The sequence below is a fragment of the Carassius carassius genome, chromosome 28 (assembly GCF_963082965.1).
Source record: "Carassius carassius chromosome 28, fCarCar2.1, whole genome shotgun sequence".
Classification (NCBI taxonomy): Eukaryota; Metazoa; Chordata; class Actinopteri; order Cypriniformes; family Cyprinidae; genus Carassius; species Carassius carassius.
Window position 1 is genome coordinate 3,576,044 of NC_081782.1, and position 19,011 is coordinate 3,595,054.

At 37.3% G+C, this 19,011-nt stretch overlaps 2 protein-coding genes and 1 long non-coding RNA gene across 3 annotated transcripts in view; 2 read left to right on the forward strand and 1 right to left on the reverse strand.

Moving 5' to 3' along the window:
* Positions 1-462: 462 nt before the first annotated feature.
* On the forward strand, positions 463-10,758 carry LOC132107733 (SPRY domain-containing SOCS box protein 4-like). Its single transcript, XM_059513905.1, has 4 exons — positions 463-670; positions 5,029-5,097; positions 7,736-8,588; positions 9,978-10,758. Exons 3-4 carry the CDS (start codon positions 7,871-7,873, stop codon positions 10,103-10,105), a joined length of 846 nt encoding a protein of 281 aa, XP_059369888.1. The 5' UTR covers positions 463-670; positions 5,029-5,097; positions 7,736-7,870; the 3' UTR covers positions 10,106-10,758.
* A 640-nt stretch (positions 10,759-11,398) lies between these two features.
* On the forward strand, positions 11,399-14,468 carry LOC132107742 (uncharacterized). Its single transcript, XR_009424352.1, has 4 exons — positions 11,399-11,589; positions 13,365-13,459; positions 13,879-13,913; positions 14,345-14,468. It is a non-coding gene; the product is annotated as an uncharacterized LOC132107742 (long non-coding RNA).
* LOC132107718 (calsyntenin-2-like) overlaps positions 11,525-19,011 on the reverse strand; it is a 53,112-nt gene continuing 45,625 nt past the window's right edge. Inside the window, exons 13-17 of the mRNA XM_059513875.1 lie at positions 15,767-15,937; positions 15,548-15,690; positions 15,352-15,466; positions 14,446-14,621; positions 11,525-12,281 (exon numbers count right to left, since the gene is read on the reverse strand). Of these exons, the coding sequence (XP_059369858.1) occupies positions 12,108-12,281; positions 14,446-14,621; positions 15,352-15,466; positions 15,548-15,690; positions 15,767-15,937 (779 nt within the window). The 3' untranslated portion in view covers positions 11,525-12,107. The remainder of the gene's footprint in view (positions 12,282-14,445; positions 14,622-15,351; positions 15,467-15,547; positions 15,691-15,766; positions 15,938-19,011) is intronic.

Below are 19,011 nucleotides of genomic sequence, written 5' to 3' on the forward strand. Positions count from 1 at the left end.
TTACTAGTAAGAATAGCATTTCTGAAATCTGAATTTGAACTTTTAAGAAATAAATTTCTGATATCAACAATTAAATTTGAATGGCAGTCTATGGTGACATTTAACTAGTGAAAATACAATTACAGATATCAACAATTATAATTTTTACTAGTTGAAATGTAATTCCTGATATCAAGAATTTGCATTTTAACTAGTGAAAATATAATTGTTGATATCAGGAATTAACATTGTTACTAGTGGAAAGTAATTGCAGATATCAAAAATGGCAAATTTTACTAGTAGAAATCTAATTCCTGATATCAAGAATAAAAATTTTAACTAGTAAAAAATTAATTGTTCATATCAAGAATTCATATCCTGAGAGTGAAAAAAGTCATTGCGGCTTGCCATACTCGTCACCGCCCCCGCGTCGACTTGGCCAATCAACTCGCACTGGCCTGGCGTGACGTCAGCCAGCAGCTAGCTCGCGGAACAAAAGCCGTCTGGCTGCTCTGCTTCTCTTCGCCGGATGCGACCGAGAAAACGCGTGCCTGTTCTTTTTTTAGCTTTTAAGTTTGTTTTATAGAAACCCCCCGTGTTATACATACACGTATACAGTCTAAAATACAAATATCGACACTTGCGGTAAGTGTTTTTGTCTGCGCTGGAGCTCCGAGGGATTCTCGCGAGAGTAAGTAGAGCAGCGCGTGGCTGGTTTGTTTGTGTTTGTGCTTTAGATTGTTTCAAAGGAGCTGAAGCCGCAAGACAGTATTGTGTCGTATTGCGATTGTGCGGTCTGGTTCTAGACCATGTTATACATGATTTTATGATGAAAATATTCAGCCACTTTAACCCCTCAACATGCAGGAAACATATCTGGCCTTATACACCTTTAAAACGCATTGTTTCGCGTGCACAAATGTTTATGCGTGTTTAACGGTTTTTGTGGAGGAAAGAAAATGAACAAAAGTTGTCTGTCAGGCAATGCATATGAAATAGTATATTTTGAAAATAGGTTTGTGTGTCATCTTCAGTATTTACGTGCAAAGGTCACAGTGGAAAGAGGTACAGAGATAATCTAATCATGGGGTTTTCTTTCCTGTACCCTCTATTTGTCTCAGTTTCGGAATATTGTGAAATGCGTGACCTAATCAGAGGTGATCAGTGAGGGGGAGACTCTATTAAAAGCTTCTGATTTCATCTTTTGTGTATGTCAGCAGTGATTCAGATACTGAATGATGTTGTTTCCTAGTTTGGGGCCGTTGTCACTTCTGCAAAGTTCTTTCCATTCCCTTTGTCTCATCTGTTTTTGTCTTTAAAATCCTGCCCACTTCCTGTTACCTATGGAATTTGCATATGTTCGTTATTCATTGTGGATACCTTACTCAACCCTTATGCAAACAAGCTCTGAGAAGTGTGTGTACATGTGTTTGTTTGAGTTTAAACAAAGGGTTCGAGCTTCATGTCCTTCTAATGATCAAAAGGTGAGTTTATCAAATAAAGACTTGACATATGTCTATCAAAATCAGCATCACACTTTTAAAGGAATAAATAAAATGTTTATTATGTAATCTTATACTCATCCTCATGTCACTATAAACCTGTATGACTTTCTTTATTCTGTGCAACCCAAGAAGTTTTGAAAGCGTTAACACCGTATTTTCTTACTGACCACTTGATCTGACTTTGAATTTAGTCTTAAGGGTTTGATGATGCTGTTCTTTCGTTTTGCTTAAAAGAGTTGCAAGCTGTTGGAAAAGACTGTTTGTCAGTAGTTTTCTGCGTTGTGACGTTTGCACTTTTCTTGACTGGCACATTTATTATTGATGTTATATTTATTTAATTTTATAAAAAAATATTCATTTAATTTTTATAATAGTAAAATTATGTTTTCAGGAAGCCAAATTAAAAGGCAAGTTCACCCGAGAATGAAAATTCGTCCATCTTCTTTTCACCCTCGAAGCATCCTAGTTGTATGTGACTTCTCTTTCAGAATAATCCAATCGAAATTATATAAAAAATGTCCTCGCTCTTCCAAGCCTTTCAGTGGGGTTAAGCGGGTGTTTGTGGTTAACAGTTCAGAAGATGTGAAATAAAGTGCGTGCATCTGTAATAAAACTTCCCTCACACGACTCCAAGGGGTGAAAAAATGGCCCTCTGTAGCGAATCCATGCGCTTTTGTAAGATAAATATCCAGATTTCAAACGTAATAAACCCTTTTTTCTTCTGCTGATTGTTGGGAACCGGAGGACTTGCAGGTTGAAGATGGAAGATGTATGCGTTGCGTGCGCGACTCTGGGAAATGAAGGAGCAAAGGAAACAAAGTTTCCTTACTTTAGCAAAGGAAAACTAGTCTCCTCTTGGCTTATTTGGAAATCCTCCGACGCTTCTCTTTACAAATCCTTGTTTTGTGCCTAAATTCGTGACCAGAGTTTAGTTTTCTTCTCTCTCCGTGCTCGTCACTAACCACACAGCGCTGATGTACTACAACATCCACCTACACGTCTTCCGGTTCCCAACAGTCAGCAGAAGTGAGAAAAAAAAGTGTTTATTACATTTATTAGCTGTGTGAGGGATGTTTTATTACAGATGCACGCACTTTATTTCACGTCTTCTGAACTGTTGACCACAAAAACCTGCTTACCCCAATTGAAAGGCTTGGAAGAGCAAAGTTGATTTGATTATTCTGAAAAAAGAAAGGTCACATACACCTAGGATGCTTCGAGGGTAAACTAAACCTTTAATAATAATAATATTTTCGATTATATTTACATTTTTTATTGTTATAAATGTATTGCTTTAAAATGAATTTATATTTATTTATTTAAAATAATAGGCTTTATTTTCATTGTGAAATACACAGTTAATATTTTGGGGTTGAAATATGATCCAGAATTTTTTTTATTATTATTATTATTTTTTTGGACATGCATTGTGTAAATCATCCACCTTTTAAATTGTAGTGTTTGGTCACCTGGGCTTGTGTTATTGTTAATGGAAACAGTCTGTTTTCAAATGCAGTAATGTTTAAATACAGCAACTTTCACTCTTAATAGTGAGAAATCAGTCGACTCCTGCTTTCACCTGTTTCTGTTACAGTTTTGATCGTCCACTCAACCAAATCGCCTCATGAAAAGGCTACTTTTCATTTTCTTAGCTTCTTTCTTCTGCTGTAAACTCCATTGGTGTTGATTCCTCCTTCCAGCTGAGGCCAAGCTCAAACACACTTTTTGAGCATGCTCAGTAGGAGAGAGGGAAGCAGGAAGTCTCCAGTAGCTACTGTTTCCTCTTCTTCTTTCTTTCATCTCGTTCTATTTTCAACTTTTTTTATGGGTCATGCAAAGATGTGTTCTCTGGAATGGGGTTAAATGGAGGACAAGGTCGTCACGGAAACACACACAAAAAACGTCTTGCTTAAAGCTTTAGAGGTCTTCATTGACCTGATGTTGAACTCTGTCTGACCTTTGAACTTTATTGTGACTGGCTGTGAAAGTCATTGACCACATGTGGTGCTCTTGTATATGAAGTTTTAACATCTAAAGTTACTAAATCAGTGCTATGCAGAAAATGCAGCACGATTTGAGGAAAAATATATTTGTGAATTGTTTGCTTGTTTCTTTACTGATTTATAGATTGATTAAAATAAATGCAATTGCTATTTTAGAGTGCAATTGCTTAAAACAAATTCAAGGTTTTTTTTTTGCACAATTTGTTCAAAGTTTTGTGATATATTAATGGCTAATAATAATAGTATTAATATTAAATATTGTTGGTATTGTTGCTAAGTATTATAATAATAATAATTAGTATTAAATAAAACAAGAAATATTAGCCTGCTATTGTAATGTTACTGTAAAATAAAACTGCTAACAATTTTTTCACTTTACAGCATTTACAATATAATATGGCATAATTTCCTCTTATTCAAATTTCAAACCATCATTTTTTTATGTTTTTCATTGTGAAAGATGCAGCTGATTTATTTATTAAAACACACAGCCATATTTATGATTTAGGTGTTATTTTCATGCAGTGTACCCCTCAGTGCACAGTATAATACAACTTTCTTCACTAATACAAAATTTTTATTGTGTTTGACTCACAATGACTTTTTATTGTATACGACTGCTTTTAAGCACAGAGTTTATTTTTTGTATTTCATAACATTTTAAGCTTTCTTGTTTTTGGTACTGACATACATTAGAGAGAAAACACTTATTATTTATGGAATAAATAAGAATTCATGCATTTGCATAATATGTTTATTTGAGTTACAATTTATTTAAAGTTGGGATGGGATCTGTCATGAATTGATCGAGGCTGTACTCAAATCTGTGTCAGTGATTTATAGACCTGTTAACCTTTCTTGTCTTTTCATATTATTATTATTATTATTATTATATTAAAAAAACAACATCAACCTGGCTATGTGTTCTGTGCTAGACTAACTGAGACTTGTCATGGCACTTGTATACTGTTGTTGTTCTCTTGTTGACCTGATTGCTCCTAATGTTCTTATTTGTAAGTCGCTTTGGATAAAAGCGTCTGCTAAATGATTAAATGTAAAATGTTATAAACTCTCTTGTGTCGCAGATGCATCACATCAATGTAGATCTGACTGTTTTCGATCTATGTTTTTAATGAATGATGCAGGTGTGACAGATGGAGGTTGTCCTGTAGTCAGGTTTGACCAGCTGCTGGAGTGTCCACTAAGATGTGCACGACTGCTCACTCTTGCCAGTGGGTCAATGTTTGCCTTATGAAAGTGAATCACAAACTGTAATTGGGGGGATGTTGGGTACACGGCTTTCTCGGGACACATTTTGCTAACACATTGAAACATAACAAACATTGTTTGTGCACAAAAAAGGAAAATAAATAAGGAAACCTCCTAGCTTAGACAAAAATGGAAAATGATAACCTTATTTTTCTGCTGTGTGTGTGTGTGTGTGTGTGTGTGTGTGCTGACCGATGAAATTATCACTTCCTGGTTCTGGCTGGGCACAGGTAGCGTTTCTCCTAACAGAACTCTTCTTTGTCTCTGTGCAGAAGTTGGAGGCCTGATAAAAGTCGTCCGGCTGACGTGGATCCTCCTTCAGTTCTGCAGTGATCCGGAAGGTGAGTGTTTGCTCAGTTATTCACACTTACACCACAGTTTATTCCAGTGAATCACCGTCGTCAGGAGGGAGTAGAGAGAGAGCGAGCAGTGGAAAGTCATGTGTTTGGTGCCTGTGGAGGGAGGAGAGCGGCTTTGGAATCGCTCCACTGTGAACTGCTTTACCCCTTTCATTTCTCTTTCATTTTCTCTCGCTTCTCCTGCTCTGCAATGCCTGGAGGGTAAGCTCAGACTTTGTTCTTGTGTGTGTGTGTGTGTGTGTGTTGTCTTCTGTTAGTTGTGTGGAGATGTTTATATGATAAAATCGCTTATTCTTCATATAGCTCTCATTGCTATGCTCCTAGTTAATGATCCGAACGCACTTCTAGAACTTAGTATTGAGCTTTAGTAACTCACGCTGCACTGTTTGTGCTCCACACATGAATGATTCCTCAAGTAATGTGTCTTGTTGAGGAGAGGTGTGCTGTTACTTTTCGAAGCAGTTGGATTTGTTTGTTTATAAATGTATTTATTTATTTGCTGTGCTAGTTTGTAGGACTGGCCAAACATTTTGTAATTTGTATACCAATATTATAATAATAACGATATATTTGTTGTTGATAATATTGATTAAATTATTTGTATATCAATATCACAACCACAATAATAATAATATTAATAATTCTAATCATTATTATCAAAATAAAAACAATAATTAGTAAAAGTTGTAATTGTAATAAATTAAAAAACATAAAGATTGAAAAGACAAAAAAATTGAGTAAAGAAAAATAATAATAAAAATAACTATTTATTTGTTGTTGTTTATTATTTTTATTCATAGTGCATTCAATTTATTTATTAAATTATTACAATTATATATATCAATGTTACAACCACAATAATAATAATAATAATAAGCCTAATTTTAATATTAATAGAATTTTTTATTATAATTAAAATAAAATAAGTAGTAGGAGTAATAACAAATAAAAATGTTTAATACAAATAAAGTAAAAAAAAAAAGTAACAAATTAATAATAGTAATACAAATAATTTATTTTACAATGCAAATGTAAAATTGCAATACAGATATTTATGGCAGTCCTAATTTCTTAATATTTAAATGTTAAAGTCACTAATAAAATTAACAATGATTTTTTTCATAATCCTTAATTAAAAACATTAACTTGCCATCCCCTTGATGACATCTCATCTTTTCTCTTTACTAGCACTCCTTTTATAAACTTGCATGTTTAGTTGCTGCATTTTGGGCGACATTTAACTTTTGATTTTCATAGAAATAACAGTTTTCTTTTCTCATCACTTTCTTCAGTTCTGTATTTAATCTTGCTCTCTTAGTTTATTAAGATGTAAGTGTGTTTGTTTGGTTTAGACCGGTCCAGCTCATTTCCTGACAAGGGTTTGGCTCCTGGGATCTCTGTTCAGTAACAGGAGGAAATATTCACTTCCCATCCACATGCTCTTTTGAAACCGCAGTCTTCTCAGTTTCAGGAGAGATCTTGTCAGTCTCCTGGTAGAGTGTGAGTGCAAGCGGCTCCTTCAGATGGTGTGTGAACTTATCTTTATTAGTCTAGAGAAGTGTCTCTTCAGTCAAGTGCCCACTGATTTTCTTTACATTTTCAACTTCCCTTTGCCTTTTCCTATTTCAAGCCAGAAGCCATACTGGGTCGAACTAAGTTTTGAGCTAAATATTTTTTTTTTATTATTAAATGTATTGCATTATATTTTCAAATCTGTTATACTGTATAAATTATTCATATTGACATAAAAAGATTTGAGATGAATGCTTTCACTCTTACGGAGTTGTTTCCGTAAGCCTTGTTTTATTTCTATTTATTTTTTTTATATAAAGAAAATAAAAAAATATAGCTTATATAATATAAATGTAAGAATCTGAAATATTGGGACTCGTTACTTTTTTTGATCCAATGTGACAGTAAAGACTTTTATAAGGTTATCAAAGATTTCTAGTTCAAAAAAAATGCTGAATAAACTACGTTCATCAAAGAATCGTGAAAAAAGTTTCATTACCACCCCAAAAATATTAAGCAGCACAGCTGTTTTCAGCATTGATAATAAAAAGAAACTGACCAGTAAATCTACATAATAGAATGATTTCTGAAGATCATGTGACACTGGAGACCGAAGTAATGATGCTGAAAATTCAGCTTCAATCACAGAAATAAATTACATTTTAAAATATATTCAAATAGAAAACACCTTACCATTTTTACTGTGATTTCATTCAAATAAATGTAGCCTTGTTGAGCAGAAGAAACCTCTCTCGACAAACATTTAAAACTCTTGAACAGTAGTGTATTATCAAAAATACCGTATTCAAAAGAAAGTTTAAAAATTGCTTTCAATATTTAGTAGCTCATCCTAATTTTTTACCTTTTTTTTTATTCCTGTTCTGTGCAAACCAGCAAAAATAAGCCCTTCCTCTGTTGTTTATTGACATGTCAGGAATCATGAAATCGTTGTGCGTGAGAGTTCAAGGGAGAGTCCAAGTGAACACAGAATTGACACACCTAGTCTGCGACTTGTTTGATTTAAAGTGCAGCAATACAAAACAAAACACCATGTCTTGTTTCAAAAGTCACAACAAGCTTCCTTACTCTCTTTTGTTTTACTCTACAGTGCCACCCACTCCGCTCTGGACGACGTCTCGCGTATGGGACAGTGCCGTCTCTTCTGATTGGCTGCTGCTCTCTGGTCCATCCTGCTCATGAGGTAACCCCGGCTGTGGTTGTTGATGCCCGTGGCTGGGCCGTGATGGGGCAGAGGGTGTCAGGTGTGGTGAAATCTGCCGATGAGCCGGAGACGAGCGAGCTGGCGTATCCGCCGGTGTGTGCGTCGCTCCGTAGCTGCGGCATCCCGTTACCCGCCCGTCTAGAGCTGCTGTTGGACATGCCGCCGGCGGGACAGGAAATCCAGCATCAGCACGCCTGGAACCCAGACGACCGCTCTCTCAACCTCTTCATCAAAGACGACGACCGGCTCACGTTCCACCGCCACCCGGTGGCCCAAAGCACGGACTGCGTGCGGGGAAAAGTAGGATTTACCCGCGGTTTGCACGCTTGGACTCTGCGCTGGCCTGTACGACAGCGCGGCACACATGCCATTGTTGGGGTCGCGTCTTCTTCGGCTCCCTTGCGAGCCGGCGGATATTCCGCACTAGTCGGTAGCGACGCTGAATCCTGGGGTTGGGACTTGGGACGAGGTCGACTTTACCATGACAGGAAGAGCCGGACCGGCCCGGCGCCGTCGTACCCGGAGTTTATCGAGGACGAGGAGGATGAAGGGACGTTCTCGGTGCCAGAAGAGATTCTGGTGGTTCTGGACATGGACGAGGGAACGCTGGGATTCTGCGCCGATGGGAAATACTTGGGCGTAGCGTTTCGCGGGCTGAAAGGGAAGAGGCTGTACCCAATCGTCAGTGCCGTGTGGGGTCACTGCGAGGTCACCATGACCTACGTCAACGGATTAGACCGTAAGTATCATTTTCAGGTTTTGCTGCCTTTGTTTTCCCTCCTTTTCTCATGTTTTCCATAATTACCATCTTTGGGCACTGCTCTGGGTGTGTTCACACTAGGATGTGTTAAAAGCAGAGCACATATTCTGAGTATCGGTCACCATACTTGGCCTCACATCACTTCACTTCAACGTGTTGATTTCCATCCAGCTCTTTAGAGATGCTCGTCATAGCTTTGCTTTTGCGTCACGATGAGAGTGATTGCGCAACCCCTCGTAGTAGCTGGGAACAACATGTTGTTATGTTCAACAGATTTAGTGCTTATCTGCAAAAGCAGTTTTTAGAAATTATGCACCTATGAAATTATTCCCATATTGTTGGCATGATGCACACAAGCATATTCCAAACCTAACTCTGAAAAGGCAATGCAGGCATGGTTGCAACACCGACCATGAATTTACAGAAATAAGTAGCATTTTATAAATGTTTTCTTCTCCCAAAAGCCCACTTATAATTGATCTAAATATGATTGAATATTGTCACTTGCTGTGCTGCAGGATCTTTTTTTTTCTTTAGCCAGTATACACTACTGTTAAAGTGTTTGGGGTTGGTATGAATATAGATTATTTATTTTGTGTGTGTGTTTTTGAAATAAGTCTTAATAATAAATAAGTATTATGAAATATTATTACAATTAAAAGGAACTGTTTTCTATTTGATTGTTTAAAAATTATGAGCAAATAAAAGCGTCTGCTAAATGTAATATAAATGTAAAATGCAATTTATTCCTGTGATCAAAGAATTTTCAGCATCATTACTCAAGTCCTCAGTGTCACATGATCCTTCAGAAATCTTTCTGATATGCTGATTTTCTTATTATTATCAAAGTTACCACAAAAGCAAAGGTTTTTGCTGCTTAATATTTTTCTGGAAATGATAACCAATTTTGTTCAGTTTTAAAGAACAGCATTTATGTGAAATAGAAATCTTTTGTAGCATTATAAATGTCTTTCCTGTCACTTTTGAACAATTTAATGCATCCCTCCTGAATAAAAGTATTTTCTTAAGTCATACTGACCCCAAACTTTCAACAAATAGTGTTTATAGTCCGTTCTCAAGTTCCACTAATGCCTCACAATGATTTGTCATGGTTTTCAATACTATATTTAAAAAGTAAAACAAATGTTATTCAAGCTGATTTCCCCCCTTTCTACATTCCTTCTATATATAACTTGCCTCTCTTGTGATTTGTCTTTTTTTTTTAATGATTCTTTTGCAACTTCACAACTTAAATCCTTCAGCTTATCTAGAATCAGTGCTGGTCTTTGAAGTCCTAACGAGTGTTTTCACATGATCGCTTGAGGTCTTTGACCCTTGACCCTAACTGATGTCTGCTCTGTCCTGCAGCTGAACCTCTGCCCCTTAAGGAGCTGTGCAGAAGGGCGGCACGACAGGCTTTGGGACGCCACCGAATCCATCACATCCAGTCTCTGCCACTGCCTCAGACGCTCAAGAACTACCTACAGTACCAATGAGAGACACACACAGCCAAAAATCACCTGCATTCACTGAAAATGCACTCAGAAATGATCTGCAGGGCTGAAGAGGCTTTGTGCTGTGCACAGACTTTAATGAAGTGTCGTAGGGAAGGACAGATTTGACCAGCCGGACCACAAGTATCTGGTTTTATACATGATTATGATGTGACTAATGAGAAGGTGTTTGCATTTGTGAGTGAGAATGATTCAAGTTCGTGTCTTCCATGGAAATCATTTTATTAAGAGCTGATGATTTTGCTTTTTCCTTCACTTTCATCTAAACACTGAGGACCTAGTTTTCTGGACATAAATCCAACATAATTATATTAGACTATTGCAAATTCCAGAAAAACTGGTTCTTATTCTTTCACCAGTCTTAACTAACACACATCCTCAGTGCCTGAGATCTTTTAAAATCTTTTTTCCGTTTATTATGAGTTTATTATATGGTTTGTGATCATGACGAAGCTGATTAAATCGGTTTCAGGTGTTTTTAAGTGTATAAACGCTGATTTTTACAGATTTGATTTTTATATGAAATGGATGCTTGTCTTTTTCACCGATCAATCGGGAACCCGCAAGACAGCAGACGTGACATTTTTCTTTTGTGACCTTTGCAATGCCAATAAAAATACAACTCCAAATCCAAACCCTGTCTTCTCTTTTACTTCTGTAGTCTCACTCGGTTTAAAAATCAAATGTTTGACAGATTTAAAAAAAAAGTGCATTTTCAGATTAGTTTGGACTAACGGGTCTATTTACTAATATGCAAAGTTATTTGCTGTAAAAATGTTTTTCGTGTATATATTTACAGTTCATATTTTATTTAATATAAATGTCCCTATATATTATATACCTTCAATATTGACATGATTAGTAAAATATTAATTTCATATATTATTTTCAAAAAAACGTTCCATTGTTTATCTTATAGTGTGTGTGTGTGTGTAGGTTACCTATACCTATAATGTCACTAGTGGGATGACTTAATTTCGAATCTGGAGTGTTTTTTCAGATTATTATTATTACTACACACTCCTGTTATGGAACCTGTTTGAGTGGCCTAGTTAGGATCTGAAGTAATACAAAGATGTCTTTAAAATGTATTGTGTAAAGTTTTTTGTATTTAATTTTTTTCAATCAGAATGTTTTCCCATACCATTGTTTTTATTGCCCCAGTTTGACATTTATGAAAAAAATGAGAGAACAGTAATCTGACGTCATGACTGTATCAACAGCGACGCACCACTAGATGTCGCTGTTGTTTAACGCATAGACCTTGTGCACGTTCAGACCGACGCAGCAGAAGTGCCAGCTCGCCTTTTTTATATTTTATTGTAGTTAAAATAAAAATTCCAGTATTGCAGCTATGCTAATGAGTGAAAATGAGGCAACGCATTTCATAAAACACTTTTTTGTATTGTACCAATGTAAAGAAATTGCAGCAGTGACCACAAAAAGGAGCAAATTCTGTTTTGTCGGTAAGATGTACAAACATACAACCCATTCATTCGCAAAACCACTCAACACACAAGAACGCTACCATATTACACAGAAGAGCAAGACTACATTGAAAAGGTGCACGGATGGATTTATAAAAATGTATTCAAGGACGCCAGTTATTATGAGATGAATTTCAGGGTTATTATGAAAGGACGATCATTTCACATGGAACAGGTCTGAGAGAACACGAGATGCACTGTAGAGGCCTCAAAAAAGAAGCTCGCTTTAATCAAAAGCCTGAACATGCGGCTGCTCGAGTTTCTTCTGTGGCTGCACTTTCTCATACTTAAATAACAAATTTGTTATTGTCCTCCAGCGGCTGAGACAGAGAGTGTAAAAAGATCAGACGGGATGCAGGACTTTTATTAGTTTGTCACCTCACACCAAAAACAGTATCACACAGGATCAGTGAAGTCTTTCGAAGTGTTTGCACGTAAATTCCCTTGTACTGCTACAGGTAGAGCGTTGTGCTGTCGAGCGTGTGAATGTGTTTTCATCAGTGTAATGTTGATGTTCCCCATTGCATCCTGGTTTGATGAGGTACGAAAGACGTGCTAGTTTCCTCTTCATCGCTGTCTGAGTCAGTACTAGAGATATCGCAGTCCTGTTCCTCTTCGTCTTCCTCTTCCTCCTCAGTCACTTCTTCTGCTGACTGAAGCTCCTGAAAGCTCTAGAATGAATCACATTAATCTGCTGTGATAAATTATTCCAAATACTTTTCCATTTATCTGGTTACTCTCATGCAGTGTTGTTTAAATTAATAACCGTATTGAAAAACTAGACAAGAATGAAGAAACTTAAAGCAACTGTATGTAGTTTTTGTGTATATTTGCGACTTTGGAGCCCCCTACAGTCAAGCAGGTGAAGCTCACTGTCGTAAATATACTTCTGTCGTAATTATAGTGGATAGCTATAGAAACCTGTTTTTCTTCCACAAAAAAAAGTTATTGCAACTTTTTATTTCACAGTTCTGACTTTGTTCTCATAATTGTGATATAAACTCAAAATTGCAAGAAATAAAGTCAGAATTGCGATTCAGAGTCAAGTTTTTTTCTCTCATTTGCAAATTTATATCTGACTTTTTTTTCTTGCATTTCTGTTTTTTTTTTCTTTCCCTTTTCAGAATTGTGAGATATAAACTCGCAATTGCTAGTTCTAAAGTCCAAATTTGAGGTGCAATGTTCTCATAATTGCGAGTTTATATCTCAGAATTCTGAGAAAAAAAAAGTCGGAATAGTGAGAATTAAAACTCCAATTTTTATAGAAAACTGTACACGTGGTTTGGGAAATAGACACAAGTAATATTTGCCTCATTACAAGTTTGTGTACCATCAAAATTATTTTGAAACTTTTGATATTTTAAGATAAAAAAAACATAAATACAGTTGCTTTAAACGGGTAGTACATCTAAAATGTAGTTTATGTCTAAATTTACTCTATACATTCTTCCAGGGACACAAAAGACAACATTTATCTCTGAATGTCTAAGCTGTAAATTACAGTAAATTACAGATTAATATCAGTCTTTTCCACATGTATAGCTGTCATACATCTTGAGTGAATATATTGAATCAAATGGACTACCTTTTTTTTTTTAGTTTGAAAGCTCCATCTACATTCATTGTAAGGAAAAGTGGAATGTGAACATGCTTCAAATTTGGCTACTGAACATCTTGCTCAGCTGTAATAATCAATATTAATTTGGTTGATTATAATTCTGCTTTGTCACAGTGTTTTCATATTTTTTTTACAGGGTTTTGTGCTGATGAGGACTCCTGCAGTGATGTGTGACTCATTTATAGTTATTTACAAGGAAATTCACTGCATTTGTGAACATTCAGGAAGAAAGTAAGTCATACAGGTTTTTGAAGTGACATGAATATGAAAATTAACAATTAAAATTAATTACATCTCATTAATCATTTTTCCTTAAAAAGCACAAAACAAGGCTAAAGCGAGGCACTTAGTTGGACCAATTGTAGTGGGGATTTAAAGCTTTTCATTTTGCAAAAACACATTTAAAATTCTATTAAACATGCAGTATTTGAGATGTCAAGCTGTTTAAATCAACATTTCTCAAGTCATTTGAGGATTTATGGAGTTCTGTTATCACAACAATGTTGACAATTGGAAATAGCATTACACATTTAAAAAAATATTTGAAAGGATAGTTCATCCCAAAATGAAAATTCTGTCATCATTTACTTACCATAATGTTGTTTCATGTTTGACTTTCGCTCTTCAAATCATCTTCTTTTGTGTTCCAGAGAAAGAAGGCATACAGGTTTGGAACAATACGATGGTGAGTAAAAGATGACAGAATTTTTATTTATGGGTGGACTTTCCCTTTAACGCACAAATAATTTAAGTGTTGTGGCCATATGACTGAATCTGTGTATTTTAAAGTTTACGGATTGGTACTAATCTCTTCCAATGTAAACGCCTCACTGTAACCTAGATTTTTGCATATATATATATATATATATATATATATATATATATATATATATAAATCTGATTTTCTAACCTTCAAATCTGATTCAAATCTCAAGGATCAACAGAGATCTTGATTGAGGAACGTACAAATTATTGGCAAAATACTAGGCCAATGATCTCTCATATAATTTTGGTGCTTTCATTTCTTATAAACAACAGTGTTTAAATCAGCTCTAGCTGATTGTGTAACTGTTGTACTGCCCTGTCAGCTATAAAGAAAAGTTTTCGTTTTCACAGACTCGTGCATGCTGTGACAGTTTGACAGGCGTCAACATTCTGCCAGCTTCTTTACATTATGGTGTCTTGTGTTGCTTGAGCATGTAGACGGTTTGTCGTACCTCCAGAGGGTTGACAGTGATGGAGAGAGAGGATCCATCACAGTCCGCTTGTTTCTCTGGCAGCGTGTGAATGTGCTCTTGGTTTTGTGGTTGATTAAGGCAGTAAACATTCATCAGTGCCACCAGCAGGGCGGCGATACACAGCACAATGACTGCAGTAGCAATGGCAGGTATGACTGGAGAAAAACAATAAATGCACCTAAATCTAACACACTATAGACTTTAGAATAGATGTCATAATTTGACAAGAAGCTGTAAGGATGACAGTCCCATCTGTTTAGTATGCTGGAGTAAATAATTGCCATATTTTTGTCAGTTGATTTCTTAATGATTTTGGTACTTTTAAGGAAGCCACACTGAATCAAACTGGCTTGACAGCTGTATTGTGTGTGAATCTTTAAGAACATACAGTAGTTATAGTTCTTGGTTCATTTGAGTTTATGAAAGTAATAACTAGTGGTTAACTGAGTGAGTCAATAACTGTGCCAACTGATTCAGTAAGTGATTCATAACCTAGTTTTAAGTCTGAGTCTTAAAAAAAAAAAACCTGGAACCTTTTCTTTTTTTCCCCAACCTTTTAACACATTTTCTGAATGACATTTCGTTAATGTTTACTTTAGTTAATTCATTAGATATCATGAACTAATAATAAACAGTACACTTTTTATTAACAGCATTTAATTTATAGAATTATTATTGTTCATTGTTAATTTTTCTTCCTTTAATAAAATGGGGTTAGTATGATTGTTTTTTCTTAAATAATCAATTTATTCTGCAATTACACATTAAATGGATTTAAAATGACAGTAAACCATTTAGAATGTTACAAAAGATTTACATTTCAAATAAATGGGGTTTCTTTTGAACTTTGTTCATCAAAGAATCCTAAAACCCAACTTCACTCACCTGAGCTGTAGCTGTTAGATTCTATGACTGTGGGATGAATCATTTGCATGTATTTGGGTGGAGCCATTGCATGATTGACATATTCAATAGCTTCCTCACTGTGAAGGATGTTGACCTTGGAGAAAGAGTGATAGAGAGCATCTTAATGTCATAGATCAGAGCCGTGGCAAAGTGCATTTCTTTGTTTGGCTCTCACCTGTAGTGTATACTGATCGCTGATGTAACGTCCGTTGAGCTCAGAACAGGTGAGCCTGAAGGTGCGGACGGAGTCGACAGCCTGACGGCTCTGATAACGCACCTGTCTGATCACCTCTGTGTAGTGAGAGATGGAGTCCACACCTAAAACAGATGTCAAAGATGAAAGGGGTGAGGAAATTGTGTTTGAGAGAGACAGGAGTAAGTTGTTTGTTTTTACCATATATGGACATGCCGGTGCTAGAGTTGGTGTATTCCAGATGTTTGCCCAATAAGGCGCTGTGGTGCAGTTCCAGACTCTCTAGCCCCGCCTTTAACTCCTCCCCCAACACCATGATGTCACAGTAGTCCAGATTATGTGTGATTTCCTTAAATGCACCTGACCCGTGATCTGCACACATACAAAGATGAAACAAATTTTTAATGAATAATAATAATAAATAAACCTTTCTTTCTCTGTTATAATTAACACAGTTTTCAGAAATATAATATCCATGAAATATATAATGGCTCCTGAATGTTTTTCCAGACCAGAAAAAAACACGCTTCAACTGATGCCTTCAATCTTTTCAGCACGTAAACAACAGTCCATACCTCTTAAATTCCTTCCGACCTTGTTTTGTGTAGAAGGGGCCAAAACAGTCAATACCAGAATACGAGAATGGACGTGAGGGTTCCACTCGGTCAGCTGGAAGGTCATCCATACGTTGTTCTTCGACTGATCTACGCAGCTTTCTGGAAGTAACACAATTTTTGATGTTCTTGGCCACTACATTGCTTGCACCTAATATCCAATATCCACTTGCTCTGAGCTCATTCAAGGTTTGACCGCGGCCTTGATGTTGAGTTTTCTTGTGGCAATGGTCAAGTATTAGTTGTGTGACAATGCCTTCCTTAGGAAGAATTACTGGATGTTTCAACTCAAACGTTGCGTTAGACTTTCTTAATCGTCCTCCAACCCTGAGCAGATCATTCTGGAGGATAGGATCAAGTTGGTATAACTTGTTGTTCTTTGGCAGCTTAGCAGGGTTTTGACTGAGCAATTTCAGTTCTTCTTCAAAGGCTTCCTTTTGTGCTGCCTTGATGAGCACAATAGCTGCTTTCTCTTTCTCTTCTACACTAATGAACCCTGACTTGTCTTTGTTCACCAGTCTTTTGATCCTAGCAATAGCATTGAGGGCTGTATTCCAATCTGAGAATCTTGAGTGTCTTTCAAGGAAGCTACCTCTTATACAGGCATCTGTTTTCAGGACCTTTACCTCAGGGTCACCTACAAGAAGCACTGGGGATTTTTCATGAGTGCTAATCTCTTGTTCCCATAAGCACTTGGGACCCATCAACCAACTTGAGTCTATCAGGTCTGCCACCTTGACGCACAGTCTGCAGGATTCTGACTTGTTTCCACATAGAACCATTGTCTTGGATCTGTAGAGTCTCTTATCTTCTGCACACGATTAGCCACAAAAACATGAAAGCGCCGGGCTTCGTTCTTGATATACCCTAGCACTACCTGGGAATCTGTCCAGAAAAACTCCTCATTTACCTTCAGATCAAGCTCTTCCTTAAGAACATGACTTACTGCTGCAGAAACTGTGGCTGTGGTCAGCTCAAGGCGTGGTATGCTGAAAACCTTTGTAGGGGCTACTCTGGCCTTACCCATGACCAGTGCACAATGTACTTGTTCATCAGCAACAATCCTGATGTATGAACACTGCCCATATCCCTCACTGCTGGCATCTGAAAAGTGATGCAGCTCTATTTTCTGGATTCTGCCCATATTTTCAGGAATGAAGCATCTTGGTATTTTGATCTTTTGGAGGTTCTCCAAGTCATGGATCCATGTATCCCACTTTGGCTTGAGATCAGAAGGAAGAGGTTCATCCCATCCTACCCCTCGTTTGCACATCTCCTAGAGCACTTTCTTCCCAGTCAAAATAAATGGAGCGAGAAAACCTAATGGGTCGTACACACTTGCAACTACTGACAGAATTCCTCTCCGAGTGGCAGCCTTTTCATTAAGGTCAACTTTGAATGAGAATGTATCCGTCTCTATGTTCCACTTTACTCCCAGTACACTCTGCATTGGAAGTTCATTGTAGTTCAGATCTACATCCTTCACAACACTGGCACGTTCGCTCTCTGGAATTGCACTCAAGACTTCTCTGCTATTGGACACAAACTTGTGTAAACGCAGGTTTCCCTTAGCCAAGGCTTCCTGCGCTTCACTAACCAACTTGTTGGCCTTCTCGATGGAATCAACGCTTACAAGTCCATCATCCACATAGAAATTTTTGCGAATGAAGCTCGCTGCTAGTGGGTAGTCCCTCTCATATTTGCTGGCAAGATATTTCATGCCGTAGTTCGCACAACCTGGAGAGGATGCAGCTCCAAAAATATGTACTCGCATGCGGTATTCCTTGGGTTCCCTTTCGGTGTTCCCTTCTTCCCACCATAGGAATCTCAGGAAATCACGATCTTCTGGACTGACATGAAAGCGGTGGAACATCTTTTCCACATCCCAAACAATTGCAATCTGATGCTCATGAAATCTGCACAACACTCCAGTAAGAGCATTTGTTAAGTCTGGGCCTGTGAGTAAGTGGTCATTTAGAGATGTACCTTCAAATTTGGCTGAACAGTCAAATACCACTCTTATTTTTTCTGGCTTCCTGGGATGATACACCCCATGGTGCGGAATGTACCAGGCGTTGCCTTCTTTCGGTGTGGAATCTGCTTCTTCGGCATCACCATCTCTAAAGACACCATCCATAAATCTCACATAGTCTTCTCTGTACTTGGGATTTCTCTCCAATTTTCTTTTCAAATGCTTCAAACAAACCGCAGTTGCTTATTGTTCGGTAATTGAGGACGTTCTCTGAATGGCAAGGGCATTTCCACATGTCCTTCTTTGTTGTGTTGAGTCGTTTCATCCAACTGTTGAAGAAATTGAATGTCCTCCCGAGATATTGTTTCTTCCCTTGAGTCTGTATCTCGAAAATCTGCTTCTAATGTCCTGATTACTGAAGCAGGTGTGATTGCTGGGAGTTCATTCACAGAAATGCGATGACAGAACCCCGCTACTTTTCTAGAGCAACCATGGGGTGTTATGGATCCCACTACACTCCAGCCTAAGTCTGTCTTGACTGCATATGGTTCGTGATCCTTCCCTGATATCACTTGGGTTGTCTTTAGAGCTCTTGGACAATCAAAGCCAATGAGAAGCCCTACAGGACAATTCAACAACTCTGGCATCTTATCTGCAACACTGAGCAAGTGAATCCATCTCTGAGCCTTCTTGCAAGTAGGAATGCTATCTCGTTCCAAGGGAATGTATTCTCGAGTGTATACGGGTGGCAACTCGATGTACTCTTGCAGACTATAACCTCTGACTCTTAGTCCAACTGCTCTCTGACAATTCTCTATTGAAGCTCTATCAGTCATTCTGGACAGCTTTAATTTCACAGG

What these genes read in the sequence shown, in the direction of transcription:
- LOC132107733 (XM_059513905.1), top strand. Translation starts at nt 7,871, where the DNA reads ATGGGGCAGAGGGTGTCAGGTGTGGTGAAATCTGCCGATGAGCCGGAG. An exon ending in CTACGTCAACGGATTAGACC is followed by an intron (nt 8,589 to 9,977) that starts GTAAGTATCATT and finishes TCTGTCCTGCAG; the next exon opens with CTGAACCTCTGCCCCTTAAG.